Raw genomic sequence first — 22,921 nt, 5'->3', positions numbered from 1 at the left:
GATGTGTCAGTTTGGAATTTTTTCCATACAAATACCCGTACCGTTACCTGTACCTCTACCGCGTACCCTCCGGTGTGGCCAAGCCTTTAAGCCTTAACTACATTGGCTCAAAAAGTGAAAAAAGTACAAAAGTGAAAATTTTCAAACGCATTTTTGTATAATATTTCGGCCTGAAAAATTAAAACAAATGATGCAGAAAGCTTATTTTTTGGTCTAAATAACAATGTATATACTATTTTTAACAAAACAATTGCGCTAGCCAGAAAAAAAATATTTTCACTTTTGTACTTTTTCCAAAAGTGGTGTATGTAGTTAAGCCTTTATCCGAAAAATAAGCTTTCTTCGTTTAAGTTTCTTTAACAGTATTTAAACAATTTATTAGAAGTTGTTAAACAAGTCCGAACTTCTATAAGCAGTTAAATTCTGAAGAAAGCTCAATACAAGCTGTATAAAAAGTAGAACCTGTGAGATTTCAATTTACAAAAGCTGTTGTGCTAGTTGGGCAGCGTACCAGGCTTAACTACATACACCACTTTTTCAAAAAGTACAAAAGCGAAAATATTTTTTTCTGCCTAGCACAATTGTTTTGTGAAAAAGTTTATACAAATTGTTTTTTGGACCAAAAAATGTGCTTTCCGCATCATTTGTTTTAATTTTCTACCCCGAAAAACTACATAAAAATGCGTTTCAAAATTTTCACTTTTGTACTTTTTCACTTTTTGAGCCAATATAGTTAAGGCTTAATACGCAGATCACGCTAAATTTTAGCTCGCATACAAATTAAGCCTGGTACGCTGTTCGCGCTAAATTTTAGCCGAGATAAAATTTCCATACAAGTTATCGATAATTTGTATGGGATCCATTTTAGCTCAGATAAAATTTTTCGATATTTTGTATGGGAGCTAAAATTTAGCGCGAGCTGCGTACCAGGCTTGAGCTAAAAACCATCCCATACAAATTATCGATAACTTGTATGGGAATTGTATCTCGGTTAAAATTTAGCTCGATCTGCGTACCAGGCTTAACTTGTTATATCTCCGAATTCACTTTTATTGACTTGGTTCACTTCAGCTCGTAGCCCTCCATATGTAGTGCTAACTTTATACGACATCACGTAAAAAACAATTTATATATTTTTTTTTTAATCAAGATAAACATCAAGAAACAAAAAACTGTGTCGCTACAATTTCACACGATAGAAAATGCTACCGGCAGTGTTATTTTTTGTCCCCGTCGTTGATTTGGGAGGGTTTTGCAACTTTGAAAAGTAGTCAAACAGGTCTTACACATATTCATTTGTTGAAGAGTGTGAATATGCCCTTAATAATTAACTGTCATTAGTTTTGACATTTGCAACACATGTTTTGTTTACATACATTTTTTAACTAATCAAAATTAAATTAATATAAAAATATAAGAAACTAATAAATAAATTGTTGCAAAAAATGAGCGACCAACACGCATTCAAAGCTGTTCCAACGCGAGCTGCATTGTTGCTAAAAAATAAACCTACATTTACTGCAACAGTATTTGAAGAGCCAAAAACACAGTCGGAAACAAGGCGGGAGCAAAAACCCGAAACCATTATCAAGCGTGATAAACCACTTTCTTCAAACAACACACCAAATAAAAAAGATGATTTGGAATTTGATATTAAAAGGGCAAGACACGAAGTCATCAACTTTGCCCTAAATGGAGTCCAGGCAAAAAACAAAAAAAAGATGCAATTAGTGCAAGCAATTAAACTCGGTGCCAAAGCTCCAAAAAAACCATGCAAGAACTACAAGGAACTCTTGGGTGAAAAGAAGAGACTAAAACAAATTAGGGAAGAAAGACAAAAATTCCATCAACTGGGTAAAAATCAAACGGGTGCTGCTTCGGTTAGATGTAGCATACGAAAGAATGTTGCTGCAGCTAAACGGAAGAACAACAAAAAGGCTCCAGTTAATCACATTTCGAAGAACTATGGTGTTGTGAATCCTAAGCTGGGGAAAAAGAAATGATTTTGTAATAAAAATAAAATTAACAAAATGTTTTTCTTTTAAATTAAGTTTTTAAACAATCAAAGTAAGTATGAACTGTTTTGAATATGAGTTCTGTGCAACTTGATATGCACATTAACCATGGTAACGCTTCGTTCGTTGTTTTTGTTTAAGGGAATGGTATTGCCTAGTTCTTTAGTAATTTTTTTACTACAGGAAACCACTGGGGTCATTTTCAAAACCACATCGTTCAGTCCGTGTTTCTATTCGTCTATGTATTGACCGTTAATAATCTAGTCAATATTATATTGAAAAGAGTATTTTTGTTTACCTTTTTTCACATTTTGATAATGTAGGTATAACCTGAGACAGTGTTCTTCAAGATCTCCCAAGTAAAGGTATAACTACAACGGCCACTTTTTGCAAAAAGTCAAAAAGTGAAAACTTTCAAACTCATTTTGTGACAGTTTTTCCGACCACAGAATTAAAAATAATGAAGGAGAAAGCTTATTTTTTGGTTTAAAATATTTTTTTTTGATTTTTCCAAAAACAAATAGCGCTAGAGAGAAATAAATAACGTTAACTTTTGTAAATTTCCCACTTTTTCACTTTTTAGGTCATTGTAGTTAAATAATAATAAAAAAATATTATTTTTGTATGTATTGGGAACACTTATTACACAGTAACAATTATAAATTTTTAAGTGCATTAATATTTTGTTTCTAATTCCCTGGATTAAGGTTTTTATATCCAAAAAATCTGGGATGGGAAAACCCACAGTACACATAATAAGGTAATATATTCCGAACGTTGTCAAAATTTGTTTGTCAAAAATGGGCACCAATCTGTAAGGTCGGCCTTTAATTTTTATATTTCAATCGCAGTAAACAGGAAATTTGTTTTTGTTTTAACTTATAAAATGTCATTTAAAAATATTATAAATTGAAAAATAACAAATTTCGTGTTTCATCGCGGAAAATGATAAATAATTGTTTAAAAATTAGTGGTGTGCGTGGTTTATCTGTTTTTGTGCGTTTTTCATCGGTATTTTAAACAATTAAGAATTAGGTAGCTGACATTGGTCGCCAAAATGTCATGTTTTGACAATCTGGCGACCAATGTCAGTTCGGAACACAGTACACATAAAAAGGTAATATATTCCGAACTGACATTGGTCGCCAAATTGTCAAAACATGACAATTTGGCGACCAATGTCAACTACCGTAATTCTTAATTGTTTAAATTACCGACGAAAAACGCACAAAAACCGAAAAACCACGCACACAACTAATTTTTTAACAGTTATTTACTATTTTCCGAGACGAAACACGCAGAAAATTTGTTATTTTTCAATTTATGTCTTTTTCAAATGACATTTTATAAATTAAAACAAAACCAAATTTCCTGTTTACTGCGATTGAAATATAAAAATTAAAGGCCGGCCCTTAGAGGATATAATATATGGAGTGCTTGTGCTGTTAGTTCCGTGAAGCTTTTATAGAGGGCTCTAGTTTCTTTAAGTTTTTCGATGAGTGCATGCCTCCATTTTATTTTCATTTGATGGCTGTCATGAACAAACGTGTTTATTTACAGCTGCGGAACCGGACTCGCACTGAAAAACGAAGGCAGCGACCCCTATCCATGCATATGGCGTTACAATGTATTAAGTATAGGAACAAGCACTCCATATATTATATCCTCTAAGGGCCGGCCTGACAGATTGGTGCCCATTTTTTGACAAACAAATTTTGACATTTTTCGGAATATATTAATTTATTATGTGTACTGTGAGTTCGGAATATATTACCTTTTTATGTGTACTGTGGGGAAAACCTATAGTGGAAACATTAGGTACGTTCAATTTGGATACGACAACGCACAGGAGGAATTTAGCTGCTGTTTGGAGAGAAAAGACTCAGCTAAAATTTAGCGCTATCAGCTTACTATGCTTATGCTTACCAAAATTCAATTTTGTAAAATTCCAAAATTTAAGGTTATTGAGTAGGTACATACCTAATATTTTTATTATCCTGTGCATTAATGGCTTTCAGTTTTTGATAAAATCAAAAATAATTTTTTTTTATCCCTGTTTTGTAACTTTATCACCTTCGATATTGATGGGATTGTTAAAAAATCTTTTTTATTCCATAAATAATGTTGATTTTTTTTTTCAAATTCAGAATATTATTCACTTAGAAAAAGGGGTAATCGGTGCATACTCGTTTTCAAATGGAAATTGATTATAATCTCAACAGCCGAATGGAAAACAACTTTATTTCAATTTTTTTCTTCAGGGACTTGAACTCATCTCGCTAACATTAGTTCTGTTCAATGACCCTGACCCCGAGGAACACGTACATAGAAGTTCTGGGAATAAAGTTGAAATATACTTAAATGCTTTTAATTACATATATTTACTTGAATGTATATAGAAATATAGTAGATACTTTCATGAAGACGAATCTAGGTATTAGTTCATGTCAGCACTTTTTGGAGGTGGCGCTCATAATATAATTATTTTATACAAATTAAGTTTATGCACGTCACCACCAGAGTTGCTAGGATCGTTTCTCTTCATGATGATGCTGGAAATGTATGGTTCTATAAGAAACTTGAATATTGTTCTTCTCTAATTCGGAATTACGCACAACTGTCAGTATGAAAACCAAAACAAACCAAATTTTTAAAGACGCGCTCGATTTTAAAGAACTGTTTTTGGTAAAAAAAACTCGTACAAATCGATTTCTAGTGTTTTTTTTTTTTTTTTTTGTTAACTACGTTATGCTTTAACTTAATCTAGTGTTTAAAAATCGAAAAAAATACCAAAATTTAAAATACATTTCTATGTTCTATTTATTAACAAATATGGTTTGTTTTGGTTTTCGCTGAGTTTAAAACGTTAAAATGGTAACTGTAAAAAGAAAAAGAAGACAAAAGGACAAATGCTCGAACTTCCCAATCTCTCTTGTTCTGTTTCAACTTTATTCAAATCATTGAACACATCTACTTGCTTTGACATTTTTCTCATCGTCTCATCGAATAAAAAAACATTGAATATTCAACGTAAAAAAATCACAACATAAAAATAAAAATAAAAATGAAAACATGAGTGTCGTGAAAATCTTTCTACCAAAATACCTTTTTTACAATAAAAAAGAATGTGAAATCTTTGGTGAAATACAAATTACCGAAAAGTCCATATCCTATTTTGTTATTTCTGATGAAAATCGAAATGAATTACGACATTTAGGCTATGTTGTGCCAGCAGGAAAGAAAATAAACAAAGATGTGTCTATGATTTTTTCCCACGATTCCATACATTCATCAATTTATTTAACTAAACTCAGTATTAAAACTTCTAATGCAACAGTTCCCAATATATTCCTCTATGATGCTCATAAGATTGTACAATTGCACTATTCAGAAAAGAAAAAGTGCAAATATGATAAAGATTCTGGAGACACTCGAATGTTGTATGATCTACTAGTGTCGTTCCAAAAGAAACCAACTAAAACCGCTAATCGACAAGCTATTCTAGCTATGTTGATCTCATTTGTATGGGAATGCATTCATAGATCATTTTCAATTGTTGAATATCGACCAATATTTTGGGGTTTCAAAAAATTAGTTTTATATGAACAATATATTAAATGGAAGACAATCAAAGCCACTAGGTAAAAACATTAGCCGTTTGGTTTAGAATGGACATAATTTATTGAGTCTTGTGTTTCAGAAAAAGAACAGCTAATATTGTACTGGACAAGTTAATAGGCGTAGTCGTTATGATTACATTGTTGCTTTTCATTACAAAGCCAGGAGATGATCTTATACAAGTTTCACACGTAAGTAAACTTAGCTCTAAATATTGTATTTCCTCTCCGTTTACAATTATGTTTTAAACACATTACGCCAAGTAGTATGTCATACATCAGCTGAGACAACTTCTAGGAGCTCTTAAAGGAAATCCGATTGGTTTGAAGTTAAACGACCATTTAAATAATTTCTTTTTGGATTGTTTTACTTATCACATTGATTTGTGGGCCACTTTCTTGGGTATGAATCATTTCGAAATTTGTTAAACAACATTATGATAAATTTAACTGATTATAGATCTAATTGAACCAATTGTGCGGCAGCTCTTCGTACCGATGGCTTTAGTTGGTTTAATGGGTTTCTCATTTCAACTTGCAATGTTAGCCGATTTAATAGGTCTTGTTGGCTTGCATGCTCATAGTTTTTATATATATACAGCAGTGTAAGAATATTTAAATACAAGTATGTAACTTGAAAATTCTTATAATTTAATTCTCATTCTATTTTCACAGATTATATAAAGTTGAAATCAAAGGTCTTCAAGTATTATGGAAAGTTGTTTTGGGAAAACGACGAAATCCACTCAAGAGTAAGTAATTTATTTTTACAATTTATTAAAACAATCGTAATGAAATAATTAACAAACTTACAGCAAAATCTGTATCGACTTACAGTCTCGAATCAATTCCTTTTCACAAAACCAATTCTTTTCCTTTAGAGTACATTTTTTTTGGCTACATTTTTTTTTTCAAAGAAGAAATAAGTGTTAACCCAGACAAAATATTTGTTAAAAAGATAATTTTTTTCTCGCACCGAGATTTTAAAGATGAAAATTTATGTTTTTTTCCAAATGAAAAAAAAAGTACTTAAAACTTTTTTCACTTATGGATTATTTTTTCGAATCTCGAATTATTTGTTTTAAGTTTTGGGTACAGTAGTATTTTCGTTTGTCAATGAACGACTTAAAATTTAATTACATGTATAAAATTTTAATTCGATTGCGACTGATAAGCAGATGGGCACTACAGCCGTTTTACTATATTTTGGGATATATTGAAGAAATGTAATATATTTTATTTTGTTTTTAATAAATATTCTGCACGTGCATTTATATTAATATATTTACTATTGTTTTCATTTTTTTTTTTTTTTCAGATAGAGTTGAAGCTCATGAATATATGAACCGTCAATTGTATTTGGCTACGATGTTTTTCGCGTCCTTAGTTTTCCTTTTGCCGACAATTTTAGTGTATTATACAGTTTTCACCACAGTAAGTGTGCTTTGGTTTATTGTTAAATTTATATTTTTTTAAATTTTTAATAAATAAAATTTTCAGTTACGCTTAGCGATTTACCTTGTGACAATTTTAATAAAAACCATACAGCGAACAATTATTGAATTTCCTTTGCAAACACTTATTAAATGGAGTCTTGGTCGTTTTTATGAAATTGGTAAGTTAATATTTAATTTTTCTTGATTATTTTTTTCTCAATAGATTGATTTTTTTTTTTTAATTTTTCAGACAGCCTTCATCTGCAACATCTAAACATGACGCTTCACCAAAATTTCATGAAAATGTCTGTTTTTGAAATAAATGTTAAATCATCATCTTTATCTCGGGTATTTGCCTGTGAAGCAGGATTTCTGAAAGAAAACAAACCAAATGAAAATATTACTCTAAAGAGTATACTACTTAAAATTATACAGGGTTCATTTTGAACACAAACAAATAAAAACTTTAAAACAAAACATTGTTTTTCAAATTTCAAGGAATGGTTTTGTGTTTAATTTATTTTATTTACTTTTGTACAAACTGTATATTTTATAAAAAAAAAAAAAAACTATCTTCCATGTTTTGCGCTGTCTTGTGGGCCTTTGCAACTTCGAGTTATAAATGAAATTAAATCAACTGATAAGCGAACGCGAACACAGAAACACACACGGCATTACTCACTTACTACAAAAATTTGATGTAAATTAAAAAAATCGTTTGATCTGAAGAATTGTATTTAAAAATTCCATCTACTATACCGTCGTTCGATTTGAATCGCCTCCAATTTTTTGAACAATCTAAAATAATATTTAAATATATTATTGCACTCGTTTTAAAGTTTGCTTTAAAAATAAAAATACCTTGTTGATGAATGGTGTACTAAGAATACTTCCCAGAACTGGGACTCTTCCGAGAAAATTGACTGCTACTGGGAAGAATCCACTGAAAGTATATTTATAAGTTGTTCATTAATATACAAACCTTAAAAAATATTGGAAGTTTTGATTTAATGTCGTTTTCGATTGGACGTCCAGAAGCATCCGGAAGCATTTGGAAGTCTTCTGAAACCGTTTTATTGACTTCAAAATGACAGCAAAACGCTTCTCAGAAGAGAAATTCTCTTCTCGATTTAAAATCAGAATCAAATAAAGAAGAACTAATACATGCTTATTCACAAGTCAAAATAATCACTCAATCAATATTTTTTTGGTTTTTCATTCAAAATGTTATTTTTTTTTTCTGTATTTAAACAAATAAACGCATTATATAATTATTTAAAATATTCTACAAACCAACTGTCCCATTTATTTGTTGAATATTACCGTTTTTGAAAATAAATTTATAATTATTTCGTGTGAAAGAAAAAAAATAATTTATATTTGACATTTGAAATTTCACAGAATAACTACTAACACAAACACAAAAAAAACAGAATTGAGTGGAAGCGATTTGAACTGTTTCATTCGATTTCAGAATGAGTGAATCCTTGAGTGAAACCAATCGAAAACGACATAAGTTTTATTATGTCGTTTTCGATTGGTTTCACTCAAGAATTCACTCATTCTGAAATCGAATGGAACAGGTCAAGTTGCTTCCACTCAATTCTGTTTTTTTATTTTGTGTTTGTGAAATTTCAAATGTCAAATATTGATATTATTTTTTTTTTTTTCAAACGAAAAAATTATAAAAATTATAAATCTGAAGACGACGGAAGAAGAAAATGTTAAAAAAAATCATTCCACTGCATTAAGGTACCCATTTTAATCTTTTTATTAATTTTAAATTTAATTTAATTTAAATTTTTGAATGACAACAAAAAAAGAATGATTGAGTATTTTTTTTGTTGACATTTTAGTGTTCATGTATTAGTGCTTCTGATTTTAAATCGAGAAGAGAATTTCTCTTCTGAGAAGCGTTCTGTCTGTCAGTTTTGTGCGAATAAAACACTTTCAGAAGGCTTCTGAATGATTCCGGACGCTTCCGGAGAGCCAATCGAAAACGCCATTAATGTCGTTTTCGATTGGTTTCACTCAAGGATTCACTCATTCTGAAATCGAATGGAACAGGTCAAATCGCCTCCACTCAATTCTGTTTTTTTTTGTGTTTGTGTGTTTTTCTTTTAAATTTCAAATGTCAAATATTTATATTAATTTATTTTTCTTTCAAATGAAATGTTTCAAATTTTTTTAAAAATTGGTAATATTCAAGAAATAAATAGGTTAGTTGGTTTCCAAAATATTTTAAGAAAGTTTGAAAATTAATTAAAAAATTTATTTCGGAAAAAAATTAATTTATTTCAAAAAATAAAAAAAATATTGATTGAGTGATTAATTTGACTTTTAAATATTCGTGTATTAGTGCTTCTCGAGTGAATTCCGATTTTAAATCGAGAAGAGAATTTCTCTTCTGAGAAGCGTTCTGCCTGTCATATTCGTGCGAATAAAATGCTTTCAGAAGGCTTCTGAATGATTCCGGACGCTTCCGGAGAGCCAATCGAAAACGACATAAGTATATCATTTGATAAGTTTGTCAAAAATTCTGATTCAAAATGAAAAGTATCAACAAATCTATCGAAAATGCGGCGTGACAAAATTCATCACACTAAAATATGTCCGTTCATCACACTAATATGCGTCCTTTTGACACCATAGCGCATATGCATAAAAAATAGTAAATACTAGCAATAAGTAAAGGGTCTAGGGGAAAACGGCACATGTCCACTTTTTGTCAAAAATAAACTAATGATGAGGTCTTGTTGTATTTACTCAGCACTATCTGATGGCATCCATACTTTTATAAAACAAATTTAAGCCTTGCTGAAAAAATAAATAAATATTCACAAAATGTGGATAAAAAACGTTCATACTTTACAATTTTTCAAGTAAAAGCATTTACTATTTTGAATGCATATGACCCCATAACTCGAGTAACCTGGTCGGTGATTAGCTTTTTAAATTAACGGATGCTATGCTCATTATCATCAACATATTCATGACGAGGTCTTGAAAGCGCAGGTATGTTTTTAGTAGAAAACGAAGCGATGAAGTCTTTGATCTTCGATTCCTAGGGCTCATCAAGGCCTTGGAAAAAATCAAGTAATCGGTTTCTCATTAGCTGCGTTCTTTTGGGAACATTTATCTACTTAAAATTACTTTTGCTATATTGAAAAAGGAGTTCTAAGCAGCTTTAAGTACCAAGCAGTAGATAACTATTCTCAAAGGAAAGCAGCTATTGTTGCGAGTGACGAATATTTACAAATAATATGAGCTGGCTATTCCAACTTATCGGGCACTGTCCTGTACAGGATCTCCATTTTGAACATGGCAATACATGGCAATTTTTGGCTGATCGTATTTTTAACATGAAAGCTTCCTCGGATCTTCGTACTTCTAATTCGATAAAGCTTTGTAATTCGTGCTTAAGCCTACAAATAAGGCAATTCCATCGTGTTTTGTTGAAGGTGGGCCATGTCTTTTGAATATAACAGTTTGACAAGTAACTCTTCCAAGAATATACCTTTTATAATTCTTATTATATATTATAATAGCTAAGTTTCTATTGTCTAGATTCAGTTTAAGAATCTTACATGCTTTTCTGTCACAAAAAAAAACAACGACACCGACGCAACGCTCCATCTCTGAGGTTTCGGTTAACGTAGTTGTGTTGAAATCCATAGTTACTTCAGTAGAGTAGGTACAAACAACTACTTATTGTAGAGTAGAGTACATACAACTACCTAATCACAATAATCAATAGCACCTATCCTAAAATTTATAGAACTTTTTAATTATTATTTCATTACCTGAATAAGACAAAGAATCCATAGGATTCAATAATCATTCCAATAATTGGAAAACCCAATAACACAACAGTTATACCACCAAAAAACGAAAGACTTCCTTTAAGTTTATGTTTTTGAAAGAAAAATCTAAACGTTCTTTCAACTCCAATCACACATCCCAAGCCGCTCAAAAAGAGTATCTGTAAATTGAATATAATTTAATTTCAAAATTTTCAATTAATTGAATTAAAAATTACGTACATTGCCAATTGCTAGTAGTCCTTTGTCGAACAAAAACATCACTCCTAGAAAAAGAAACGATACCCCAAAACATGCGAGGCCAATGCCAATTTCTGTGAAAGTAAATATATGTTTTGTTATTTAAAAGAAAAGAATAAACAACTGTATTTACTTTGTAGATCTGTAACTTGAATCATTTTACTCTAATTTAATATAATTTTAAAATTTAAAACTAGAACTTGGAAATGACCAGGGAAAATTTATATCCTAGGTGTTGTCAAAGGTCCACGTAAACTTGATGTTACTTGACAGCTAAACAGCTGTTGAGAATCAACGTGTTCATATTTTGGCAAAAAAAAAAAACTTAACGCATTTCGCATTTGACACGTTCATTTTATTGTTTATTTTCATAATTTGTGTACGAGGCTGCTCTGATGAAATAATAAATTATAAAATGTATATATATGGAGGATATATGGAGTGCTTGTGCTGTTAGTTTCTTGAAGCTTTTATAGAGGGCTCTAGTTTCTTTAAGTTTTTCGATGAGTGCATGCCTCCATTTTATTTTCATTTGATGGCTGTCATCAACAAGCGTGTTTATTTACAGCTGCTTAACCGGACTCTCATTGAAAAACGAAGGCAGCGACCTCTATCCATGCATATGGCGTTACAATGTATTAGGTATAGGAACAAGAACTCCATATATTATATCCTCTAAGAATGTACGTCATTAATTAATTTGTGGCAACTCACTCACGATATTAGAGATATATTTTTGAAAAATATAAATCTGTATATTTGGTCATGTCAAAAATATTCATGTTGTACAGCACGATTCAGCATCGGTTCAAGTTTTTAGTATCTTGTTTTCACTAGAGCCCAAAAGAGATAAGGAAAGACCACACCAGAAAGGTATGCGGTAGCGGTACGGTACGGGTACTTTTGTATGAAAAAAATTCCAAACTGACACATTTACCCTTACCGCTACCCGTACCGCTACTGCATACCTTCCGGTGTGGCCAAGTCTTAAGGCTTGGCCACACCGGAGGGTATGCGGTAGCGGTCCGGGTAGCGGTAACGATATTTGTATGAAAAAAATTCTACATCGGAACGTTGATGTGTCAGTTTGGAATTTTTTTCATACAAGTACCCGTACCGCTACCGCAGGTACCCTTCGGTGTGGCCAAGCCTTTAAAGGCTTGGCCACACCGGAGGGTATGCGGTAGCGGTACGGGTAGCGGTAACGATATTTATATGAAAAAAATTACAAACTGACATATTCAGATGTGGAATTTTTTTCATACAAATATCGTTACCGCTACCCGTACCGCTACCGCATACCCTCCGGTGTGGCCAAGCCTTAACAATGAGGTAGTTATTTTGTACATATAGTCAAATGCTTGACCAAATTATATATAATTTTTTTACCACACCGAGGAATCGAACTTTGTATCTGCTTGGTGGTAGTCCACCACTCTACCAACTCGGCCATCCTAGTATATTCATTAATGAAATCAAAAACTTAATCAGTTCAAATAGCAGAAAAATGTCCGAGCTAAATTATTCAATGTCAAAACCAAAAAGTGTCCGAGCTAGATTATTTAATATCAAAACCAAAAATCGAATACAAAACTTGGTAATTTCTGTAAAGCTTCTATTAATTCATTAAACAGGCTTATAAGAAAAACAAGCTTTCTTCGTTTAAGTTTCTTTAAAGGCTTGGCCACACCGGAGGGTATGCGGCAGCGGTACGGGTAGCGGTAACGATATTTGTATGAAAAAAATTCAACATCTGAACGTTGATATGTCAGTTTGGAATTTTTTTCATACAAGTACCGCTACCTCTACCCGTACCGCTACCGCATACCCTCCGGTGTGGCCAAGCCTTAACAGTATTTATACAACTTATTAGAAGTTGTTAAACAAGTCCGAACTTCTATAAGCAGTTAAATTCTGAAGCAAGCTCAATACAAGCTGTATAAAAAGTATAACCAGAGAGATTTCAATTTACAGAAGCTGTTGTGCTAGTTGGGACGGGTAATTGTATGAAAAAATTTCCATGGCTGAATTTTGATGTTCCAGTTTGGAATTTTTTCATACAATTACCCGTACTTCTACCGCATGTACCCTTCGGTGTGGCCAAGCCTTTAAAAACATAAAATCAATTACACTAGAAAATTGTAGAAATTTTCTTCTAGCTGCGTACAACCCCTAAAAAAAACATTTTAGCCCAAAAAGTGTAGTCCTACCTTAAATGCCACCTGGTATCAAATAGAAGAACATACAAAAAAAAACCATATTCAGCAATTCAGTTATTCAGCATAAATTTGATATGGCTTTTGTTTTCGCCATTTTAGCTCACTTCTTTTCCAAAATTCTCCGGCGTTGGACGCGTGTCGAAAGAAGAAGTACAAATTGCAAATTTTCTTTCAATTTTTTTCTCCAATTTGTGTTCAATAAAAAAAATCAATTAATAATGGATCGTAAGTGAAAAATTGTGCTTTATATTATAATAAAACTTTGAATGCATTATTTATGTTTGTTAGGAGGAAATTACGGTGGTGGTGGTGGTGGTGGAGGTTATAATAATTTTTCTGTTCCTCCGCCAAATTTTCAACAACCTCCCAAAAATGGAGGCGGTTATAATGAGCCGCCGCCATCATTTAATAAACCCGCTCAAGGAGGTAATTAATATTCATGTATATATTTTAAGAAGAAAAAACCCTAGTACTTTAAGAAAAATAAAGAAATAATATGTTAAAAAACAATTTATTCTTGGAATTCCAGGTGGTGGAGGCCGTGGCGGTGGTGGTGGTTGGAACGATCGCAGCGGAGGCGGCGGTGGTGGCGGAAGCGGCGGTTACGGGTATGTACATACATGTTTTCTTTTCTTGGTTCCTTATTTTTCCCTTAAAAAAATATACAAACTCACAAGCTAAGACCATACAAAAGTGTATCTGACTGAAATTCTCTACGGAAACGTTTAAAACTAATTTTATTTTTAGATGGTTGGTTAAATTTTTGCTTTTCAACTTCTTGGTAGTAGGTTTTATAATACGTACGTTATTAGTAACTATATATAAGGTGTAATTTTAATTCTGTGTTCTTAAAAATGAAATGCTAATTTATGCAAGATTCGTACGCAGGAAAGAATATGTTAAAAATACCGATTTCCAGTCTTTCACTTAAGTATTTTTGTTTGGCTATTAAACTAATACCTATTATGGCAAAATCAAAGGCGTTTGGTTAATGATTTCCTGTAGAAACACTCCCGTTATCGGTTATTGTTAATAACCTTTTTTAATATTATGGAAAGGAACTCTTACTTTAGCATAAGAAACTTAAGAGGCTAATTCTGTTACAAGCGAAATTATACAGCTCCAGTTATTTCAAATCCTTTATTATGTATTATTTGGAAGATTTAGATTGTTTTCATTAATTTAAGATATGCAGTTAGAGAAGGAAATACATATACAATTGAAATTAACTTCCAAACAGATTCGAAAGAAGAACAAAGTTGAATAGTAGGGCCCTAGCTATTGATATAATTCCTAAAGCATAGTACATACTTCTGGTGAAGTGAAAGAGATTCCCGTACATTTTGCACGTGAACTACTTCATCGCTCGTGAAGCAAAACTCTCCACTTTCTTCTCCACCAGGGTTGAGGGTTCACAAGAACGTTCACCGGTGTACACAAAATACAAATTTGTATGGATTCACAACTTGCTTCACAAGTATGTACTAGGCTTAATTGTTTCAAAAGCAAGAGAAGGAAAATAAATGTTTAAAGGCTTGGCCACACCGGAGGGTATGCGGTAGCGGTACGGGTAGAGGTAACGATATTTGTATGAAAAAAATTTAACATCTGAACGTTGATATGTCAGTTTGGAATTTTTTTCATACAAGTACCGTTACCTCTACCCGTACCGCTACCGCATACCCTCCGGTGTAGCCAAGCCTTAAAGGCTTGGCCACACCGGAGGGTATGCGGTATAGCGGTAACGATATTTGTACTAAAAAAATTCCACACCTGAACGTTGATGTGTCAGTTTGGAATTTTTTTCATACAAGTACCCTCACCGCTACCCGTACCGCTACCGCATACCCTCCAGTGTGGCCAAGCCTTAAAGGCTTGGCCACACCGGAGGGTATACGGTATAGCGGTAACGATATTTGTACTAAAAAAATTCCACACCTGAACGTTGATGTGTCAGTTTGGAATTTTTTTCATACAAGTACCCTCACCGCTACCCGTACCGCTACCGCATACCCTCCAATGTGGCCAAGCCTTAAATGGTTATACATAACGGCGTTTTTTGTCGTCTATCTTTCGTTCAGTGAGCTTTTACTGGTAGACCAGAATGTGTGTCTGTGGCTTGTGTCGCTGTCAAAGTTAAAAAGTATGAAATTAGTATATTGGTGCCAGAATACGTAGCTGTGGCTGTGGCAAGGAAATTCGCTGTGGTACAAGTCGAGTCGACTTTTACTTCAAGCTACAAGCGCAATGACTTTTGACGTTTCAAATGTGGTTGCTCAGTTAAAATTATTTTTTTTTCAAGGCAATTGACATTTTAGCGCGCCACATAATTCTGTTCATCTTTTCTACATTTTGAGCGATTTTATTTGACATCTTGTACCACGGCGTTTTTCTTTGCCACAAGCGAATTTCCATTCTGTTCAGCCAGTTAATCGCAAAGCCTTTTTTTCTCGATAGATAAATTGCCAAACAATTGAGAGCCGTTTTACTATTTTCGTACATCATTACTTATTTTGGGACACCCTGTGTAAATCAGAACATTATTTGAATAGATTTGTTCAAAAAGGCCAAACTCTCATATTAATGTATTGCATACAATCGGCTTGAGATGTTTTATGATGAAAAGGAATTTTGGTTTTAAAATCTATGTCATCAAATACAAAGGACTTTCTTTATCGTAGATATACTGGTGGAACAGAATGATGTAGCTGTGGCTGTGTCTTGTGGTTTAAATCTATGAAATTAGTGTATTGGTGCCGGAATACGTAGCTGTGGCTGTAGCAAGGAAATTCGCTGTGGTACAAATCGGGTCGACTTTTACTTCAAGCTACAAGCGCAATGACTTGACGTTTCTAATGAGGTTGCTCAGTTTAAATTTTTTTTTTTTTTTTTCAACGCAATTGACATTTTAGTGCGCCACATATTCTGTTCATCTTTTCTACATTTTGAGCGATTTTATTTGACATCTTGCACTACGGCGATTTTCTTTGCTACAAGCGAATTTGCATTCTGGTTAACCAGATAAATACAACTTGGAATATTTTATCCCTGGCCACTTCATTCATGTACACTGTTTAGCTTGGTATAATGATGATTACTGAGGCATTTGAGGCTTTCAAATATTTAACAGCTTTTTAAAGCATTATACCAAATAATTGAAAGTTGTAGCTTGTAAATCTGTCAAAATTTTAACGAGACAAAAGTTTTGCAAATGTGTCCTGAAGGAATTTTGATTTCCGATTTTTCGAAATTTGTCTCGATAAAGTTTTGAATTTGGAAATTTTACGCTCCTTTAAAGCATTTTACAAAAATTCCGCCAGTCCAGTGATATGAACAGAAACAACCAATTCCCTTACATTTTGATTAATTTTGTATAGGTATTATTTCGCCCGTCTGTAAGCGTGAAAGCCAAAATGTACGCATAAAATAAAATCGTTATTTAAAAATATATAAAAAAAAATTAAATATAACAAAAAAATATAAAAAAATATACAAAAAAATTTGCATGTCCAAGATTCTCGAATTCAACGGTGGAATCGGCTATGGTGATTGTTGATCATCACAATAAATACTTTTGCTCCACGTAAGGTGATTATCAAAGTGACGATCACCTTTTTATTATGGTTTGTGGATGACAGCTATTTAGGTGTCACTTTCTATTTTGATTGAAATCCACGGTGACTACATTTTATTCTAAACTAATACGAACATTTTAGGTCGTTGAGTAAAATATGGTTTCTTGTGAAAAAAAAACAGAACATTTAAATATTTATTAAGAAATAATAAAAAAAAATGGGCACCGGTAGGGATCCGAAAGGGTTAACGACAAAACACATTATTCTAGAAATTTAATGCCTAGAAAATGTGAGAAAAGTTGGTACAAGTACTTTTTCGTGTTCTTTTTAATTATTTTAACTATCGGTAAAACTATGCAATTTTTAGTATGACATTTTTTTTTTTTTTTTTTTTTTTTGAAAAATAGTTTTAAAGAAAAATGTTGCCATTTTTGGTATGTATTGTTTTTATTTTTAATTTTTGAAATAGTTTCAAAGAATAGAATTTAAATATTTTTTTAAATTTTGTTTTTAAATATGTATTTTAATTTAATTATTTTTTGTTTTGGCTTTGCCTTAAAAAGTCAAAAACTTGCATCTTAAATGAATAAATTACAATGCAACAGAAACTTTTTAGTTTGGGTGTCTACCTTAATATTACAAATTGAAGAAATAAAAATATATAGAAACTTATTCGGAGCTTAACATTAAGAAAATGTTAGAAAAGTCTCGGCACTCGAAATATTTCAATTCAAATCTTATAACAAAAACGTTTTGATTTCAAGAAACGAAAAAAAAAATTGTTTATTCAATGTCTTTTGTTATTTTGGGAATCGAAACTAGAAATTTACAAAATGAAGAAACGAATGTTATTGACAGGCTTTAATGATGCTTGGGTTGTAATGTAATGTTTCTTGGATATTTTAAAAATTTAAGTACTAGTAGCAGCAATACAGTTATTTTTTTAAATCCTTAAACAAATATAATAAAACGGTGTTAAATGAATGCAAAATACTTTTGTTTGACGTGATTAATTCAATCTTTGTACTATTACTGTTCAAAATGAAACAATAAACATTATGTTAAGTTAGTTAGGTGCAATATGGTTAAGAAAAAAAAAAAAGAAAAAATTAACCGAAGTTGAGAAGCAAAAATTATTTATCTGGTAAATTAAATTAAAGCAAACTGGTACAAAAAAAGGCATTTCAAATGTGTATTTGGTTATCTGGTAAAGCGTACATATAAGTCAAAAAGAAAAGAAGAAGCAGTGGTAAAGTAAAGTTTTTTTTTACAAAGGTATAATATGTATTTTGTTTTGTTAAAAAAGGTATTTTTATTAAAAAAAGCGTAAAGTTCTTTAAGGTTTAAAATAATTCCTATCCCCATCTACACTACATCAACAACTTTCAACGGTACTTGCTTGTGTATACAAAAAAAAAACTTTTATGCATTTAAATGAGTATTCAATGTATATTCTAGAGCTGGAGGCGGCAACAAGGACGGCTACAATAAAGGTAAAATATACAAGCGGGTTCGCTTCAGAGTAAAGTATTGTTTTAATATCTTTTCGAATATTATATTACATAAACAATATATAATGCATTATAAGTTCTTTTATAAATATTTATGGAAAATATTTTTTGTGAAAAATGGAAAGTTAGGGTTAATTAAAAAAAAAAAAAAAAAACACGAAATCGTTTAATATCTCTGATTCCTACGGTATTTGCTCAACCCATTACCGCTCTCTGCACTTGTATGAGTACAGTGTTAAAAAAAGCTAATTCAATAGTTTACGTATGGTTTTAAAATAAAAAAAATAAGATATGTACATGAAAAATTATATTGCTTAATAAGAGGGCGGAGTGATACTCAAATTGTTCACTAAAAAAGAACCAATTAAATCATAATTCCCACAAAGATTTTTTTTGATAGTCGTTAATGGGCGAAGAAGTGAATAAAAACAACTAATGTGTTAGGATTCATGTGTCTGCAAATAATTTTTCAAAACTTGAAATCGTAAATAAGAGTACAACAAATGAAACGATTATCTAACTCATAGACTGCGATAGTCCTGACTGTTGACTAATTGTGACTCGTTTATGGTCATAAGCTTGTTACATTATCGAAGACAGAAAATAATTGAAAGTTGTCCAACAGTACTACCTCAAAGTCCAATTGAGTAACTTAAGCATTATTTCGAAGAAAAAACTTTGAACTGATAAAAAAAAAATTTTTAGGGAATAATTTCTACCAATATTAAATGATCTTTGTTTTGTTTTTTATTTTTGTTTATTTAAGTATATTAATGCAAATGCAGATTTAAGTATATTAATGTAGATGGAATACCTATCGCACTTCCATTAAAATAATGACTTGATACAGATTTTTCCAAAACTGCCTAAATTCGAAATCTCAAGTTGTTTATTTTGTTAAAATAAATAAACCTTTATTAGTTAGTTTTTAAATAAGAGTTTTTTTTTTTTTTTAAACTTGTTTCACGAAAGTTTTGACAAACTTACAATGGAGGTGCGATATCGTCGGTGACGCGTGTAAAATCTGTAATTTAATTTTTTTCGAAATTGAGATTTTGATGCAATCTTCAAGTAAATAATTAAAATTATTCATGATTAAAAATTGATGAAAATAACACTACAATCTTGTGTTATAGGAAATTTGTTTTACTTTCCCATAAATGTTTGTTCAAAGGAGTTACACACTTTGCACGAGTTGCCGACGATGTATTTTTTTTTAAACTTTAACACATGAATATTAAAAAAAAAAAAACACAAACTTAATTTTAGTACTTAAATAGTAATTAAAGAAAAAAAAAATTAATTGAAACCAAAAAGAAATGGAGTTCTGGGTTTAGAAAAACTTTTAGAGTGATGTTATCCAAGTTGTCGTTGTGTCCAAATCAAAATAGCTCGGACCGATTTTTCTTGAAATGATTCAGTAAGATGTTGCACTGAAATCATTTTTAGACCATAAATATTAATCTTTTTGATGCGTGTACCAAATTCCAAACCATAAAACGTTATCAACGTTGATGGGTAACAGGTCGTTCAAAATACTTATACTTTATTCTTATGCTCAAATGTGTTAGGAGTCCAATATTTGCACAATCTCCTAGACATGGGTCATTTATAGTGTCATGTGCGGATACAATAGTACATAGATGTATTAGCGCTGTTTCATTCAGAGGTGGTAGTTTACTCATGATCAGATGATCTAGTACATTTACAACTAGAATTAATCATGCCTTTCTGCCCAAGAAGATGGGAATTGCATTGATTGCATTGAAAGTGCGTTCCATGGAAAATCGATAGTAAACTGCTAAACTAGTAGTACTCTACCACCTCCCAAAGCAGCAGGGCTATTGTTGCTTTTACGGCAAAGTGCCACAAGACGAAATTTGACGATTTTCAGGAGAGTCTTTAAAGGTTTTTTTAATAACAGGGATGTTACTCGAAATTGACTACTACATTTATTTACAACGCGAAAACTAAAAAAAATCAGGAATGTATCGATTACTAATGATGAAAAATTTTTTGTGTTCTTTTGTTAAAAATATCGTTTTTCAACTTATGCTATTTTTCGTAAAAGCGACAATATTATATTCGATCATATTTGCGCATAACAAAATACAAACCAAAACACTCGTTTAAACTTCGAAAGATTGCACTCGAAAGTGGAATATTTATTCATAGGTATTTGGTAATTTTTAATATGAGTCCGTTCATTACAGAAGATCACAAAAAGAGATATACAATTTAACACTGACAAATTTAGTACTTTGAGTTATGTGCCAAAGATAAATAAATAAAAGTTAATATCGTTTACTTATATTTTTTGTATTTAATCAAAAGTTAAAAAAATTGAATTGTCCGATATATATTGCTGTATTAATTATAATAGTATTCTATTTGTTCTTCAAACTATCAGGTTTTAAATATAATTTTAGTGAGTAGGAGTTACCTAAAACAGCTATTTCTTTGAAGAATTTTTGGTATTTTTTTTTTGTTGTATCCACAATTCATCAGTGTTAAAAGATTGATTACATGACAAATTCGGTAATCAGTGAATGCTTTTGTTTTATAAAAAGTTTGAATTTAATGGATGAAGTGCATACAAAATTGTACGTCTACATCACATAAAATCCATCATAATGAAATCTCCATAGGTACAGCGAATACTAATTATTAAAAAAAAAAAACAAAGGAATGAACTTAAAAAATAAAATGGTTTTAAAAAAAGGGGGAACGTTATGTTACTAAATATTTTCGTGTAGTTATAAATGTTAAAAAGAAAAGAAACAAAAAATGTAACTTAACTTGATTAAACTTCATCAGAGTATTGTCTAGACAAATAACATGGCCTGCGATATACTATACAAGTTTATAAATCTATGATTAAAAACAAAATTAAGAATTAAGTTAGTTTTTATTAAGATATTTGAGTTAACCAATGTAGCATATATCTAACAAATCTACAATTCTAGGCGGCTACGGAGGTGGCGGTGGCGGTGGCGGCGGAGGAGGAGGTGGTGGTGACATGGTAACCCAAGAGGATACTATTTTTATATCTGGAATGGATCCAAGTGCAACTGAAATGGAAATTGAAACATTCTTTGGCGCCATAGGTATTATCAAGGTAAACAATTATCAAGATTGTGAACATATGGACATATTTTTAATATAATTATTTTACTCTTAACAGAAAGACAAACGGACAATGAAGCCAAAGATTTGGCTCTACAAGCATAAAGAAACCGGAGAATCCAAAGGTGAAGCAACTGTGACATATGACGACACGAATGCAGCCCAGTCGGCGATTTCATGGTTCGACGGACGCGACTTTAATGGGTGCATTATAAAAGTTTCGCTTGCACAAAGACAAAATAATTGGAATAAATCTGGTGGAGGAGGTCGTGGAGGCGGCGGCGGCGGTTTTGGTGGTGGTCGCGGTGGCGGATCTCGTGGAGGTGGTGGATTCGGCGGTGGTGATCGTGGTGGACGCGGCTTTGATCGCGGTGGAAACGATTTTGGAGGTGATTCAGGTCGTGGAGGAGGTGGTCGCGGCGGAGACCAGGGTGGTCGAATGGGTGGACGAGGAGGAGGTGGCGGTGGCGGTGGTGCAGCCGGCATGCCACAAAGAGATGGAGACTGGAAATGCTCTAGTTGTAGTAATACTAATTTTGCTTGGAGAAACGAGTGCAATAGGTAAGATTGTTTATAACACTTTCGGATAGAAAAATTCGTAACGAAGCTTTCAACTTTAGATGCAAGACACCCAAAGGAAACGAAGGAGGAGGTGGTGGATCTGACATGGGAGGCGGCGGCGGTGGTGGCGGTTACGGCGGCGACCGAGGTTACCAAAGCAGAGGAGGAGATAGGAACGGTGGAGGTGGCGGAGGTGGAGGTTTTAACCGATTCAGTGGTGGTTCCGGTGGTGGAGGTGGCGGCGGCGGTGGTATGAGAGGCAACAACCGCGGCGACAGAAACAGTGGAGGTCCCATGCGAAATGATGGCGGAAATAGGTCAAGACCCTATTAAACAATCGGACTTACATTTTTTTATTTAAATAAATAAATAAATCAATTTGCTTTTAAAATATTTTAATGTAATTTCGATGAGAAGTTTAATAATAATAAAAATAAAATATTAATTATGTAGATAATAATAATTTACTGTTATATTTTGTATATGGCATAGGTTATAAAAATATGAAAAGGTATGAAATCAAACTAAAATTCGTCAAAGAAGTACAACAAAAAAAGGAGTAGGAACAAAATGTAGCTGTTTTAATACTTCGTTCATTGTACACTCAGCGAAATAATAAAGGACATTATTTTGTATTTCTTTTGTAAATAAGACAAGTATTAGAATAACAAAAAAACAGTTGTATTTCTCCGTTTTTGGAGCGAAATAATTATAAGCCCACAGCTGTTTTTCTGGCTGGAAAATCTATGATTCAGGTAGAAATTGACAAAATTAAGGCTGACTAAACGGGAAATAGCTAA

The 22,921-nt window shown here is 32.1% G+C and overlaps 4 protein-coding genes across 9 annotated transcripts; 3 read left to right on the top strand and 1 right to left on the bottom strand.

Annotated features, from left to right (window-relative positions):
* Nucleotides 1-1,332: 1,332 nt before the first annotated feature.
* On the top strand, nucleotides 1,333-2,031 carry LOC129910374 (uncharacterized). Its single transcript, XM_055987728.1, has one exon. It carries the CDS (start codon nucleotides 1,446-1,448, stop codon nucleotides 2,001-2,003), a length of 558 nt encoding a protein of 185 aa, XP_055843703.1. The 5' UTR covers nucleotides 1,333-1,445; the 3' UTR covers nucleotides 2,004-2,031.
* Nucleotides 2,032-5,052: 3,021 nt separating this feature from the next.
* On the top strand, nucleotides 5,053-7,565 carry LOC129908735 (uncharacterized). Its single transcript, XM_055985461.1, has 8 exons — nucleotides 5,053-5,656; nucleotides 5,716-5,824; nucleotides 5,900-6,035; nucleotides 6,093-6,237; nucleotides 6,308-6,384; nucleotides 6,951-7,066; nucleotides 7,133-7,247; nucleotides 7,319-7,565. Exons 1-8 carry the CDS (start codon nucleotides 5,088-5,090, stop codon nucleotides 7,513-7,515), a joined length of 1,464 nt encoding a protein of 487 aa, XP_055841436.1. The 5' UTR covers nucleotides 5,053-5,087; the 3' UTR covers nucleotides 7,516-7,565.
* On the bottom strand, nucleotides 7,324-11,441 carry LOC129908737 (vesicle transport protein GOT1B). Of its 5 annotated transcripts, none has more exons than XM_055985464.1 (6): nucleotides 11,263-11,441; nucleotides 11,112-11,203; nucleotides 10,872-11,050; nucleotides 7,930-8,011; nucleotides 7,828-7,866; nucleotides 7,324-7,440 (listed from the first exon to the last, which is right to left on the bottom strand). In XM_055985464.1, the coding sequence occupies exons 1-6, from the start codon at nucleotides 11,285-11,287 to the stop codon at nucleotides 7,408-7,410; spliced, it is 450 nt and encodes a 149-aa protein (XP_055841439.1). In that variant the 5' UTR covers nucleotides 11,288-11,441; the 3' UTR covers nucleotides 7,324-7,407. The 5 variants fall into 5 exon arrangements, 3 of the variants coding, with proteins under 3 accessions (XP_055841439.1, XP_055841441.1, XP_055841440.1); XR_008771322.1 differs by having other exon boundaries at nucleotides 7,328-7,440; nucleotides 7,755-7,866; nucleotides 11,263-11,429; XR_008771323.1 differs by having other exon boundaries at nucleotides 7,330-7,440; nucleotides 7,751-7,866; nucleotides 11,263-11,430.
* A 1,999-nt stretch (nucleotides 11,442-13,440) lies between these two features.
* LOC129908736 (RNA-binding protein cabeza) lies at nucleotides 13,441-22,584 on the top strand. 2 transcript variants are annotated; one of them, XM_055985462.1, is made up of 7 exons: nucleotides 13,441-13,573; nucleotides 13,637-13,774; nucleotides 13,878-13,956; nucleotides 18,382-18,416; nucleotides 21,401-21,552; nucleotides 21,619-22,121; nucleotides 22,181-22,584. In XM_055985462.1, the coding sequence occupies exons 1-7, from the start codon at nucleotides 13,567-13,569 to the stop codon at nucleotides 22,452-22,454; spliced, it is 1,188 nt and encodes a 395-aa protein (XP_055841437.1). In that variant the 5' UTR covers nucleotides 13,441-13,566; the 3' UTR covers nucleotides 22,455-22,584. The 2 variants fall into 2 exon arrangements, with proteins under 2 accessions (XP_055841437.1, XP_055841438.1); XM_055985463.1 differs by lacking the exon at nucleotides 13,637-13,774 and having other exon boundaries at nucleotides 13,453-13,573.
* Nucleotides 22,585-22,921: the final 337 nt, after the last annotated feature.

This window comes from Episyrphus balteatus, chromosome 2 (genome assembly GCF_945859705.1).
Source record: "Episyrphus balteatus chromosome 2, idEpiBalt1.1, whole genome shotgun sequence".
NCBI classification, from domain to species: Eukaryota; Metazoa; Arthropoda; class Insecta; order Diptera; family Syrphidae; genus Episyrphus; species Episyrphus balteatus.
This window is presented reverse-complemented; position numbering and strand designations above follow the sequence as displayed.

Bases quoted from the DNA above. Each gene is read 5' to 3' on its own strand.
- LOC129908737 (XM_055985464.1), bottom strand. From the start codon at position 11,287: ATGATTCAAGTTACAGATCTACAAA. The intron at 8,012-10,871 runs GTAATGAAATAA...ATATACTTTCAG, and splicing joins GGATTCTTTGTCTTATTCAG to TGGATTCTTCCCAGTAGCAG. The intron at 7,867-7,929 runs GTATTTTTATTT...ATATTATTTTAG, and splicing joins GTACACCATTCATCAACAAG to ATTGTTCAAAAAATTGGAGG.
- LOC129910374 (XM_055987728.1), top strand. From the start codon at position 1,446: ATGAGCGACCAACACGCATTCAAAGCTGTTCCAACGCGAGCTGCATTG.
- LOC129908736 (XM_055985462.1), top strand. The intron at 18,417-21,400 runs GTAAAATATACA...CTACAATTCTAG, and splicing joins CAAGGACGGCTACAATAAAG to GCGGCTACGGAGGTGGCGGT. The intron at 22,122-22,180 runs GTAAGATTGTTT...TTTCAACTTTAG, and splicing joins TGGAGAAACGAGTGCAATAG to ATGCAAGACACCCAAAGGAA.
- LOC129908735 (XM_055985461.1), top strand. From the start codon at position 5,088: ATGAGTGTCGTGAAAATCTTTCTACCAAAATACCTTTTTTACAATAAA. The intron at 5,657-5,715 runs GTAAAAACATTA...CTTGTGTTTCAG, and splicing joins AAGACAATCAAAGCCACTAG to AAAAAGAACAGCTAATATTG. The intron at 6,238-6,307 runs GTAAGAATATTT...CTATTTTCACAG, and splicing joins TTTTATATATATACAGCAGT to ATTATATAAAGTTGAAATCA.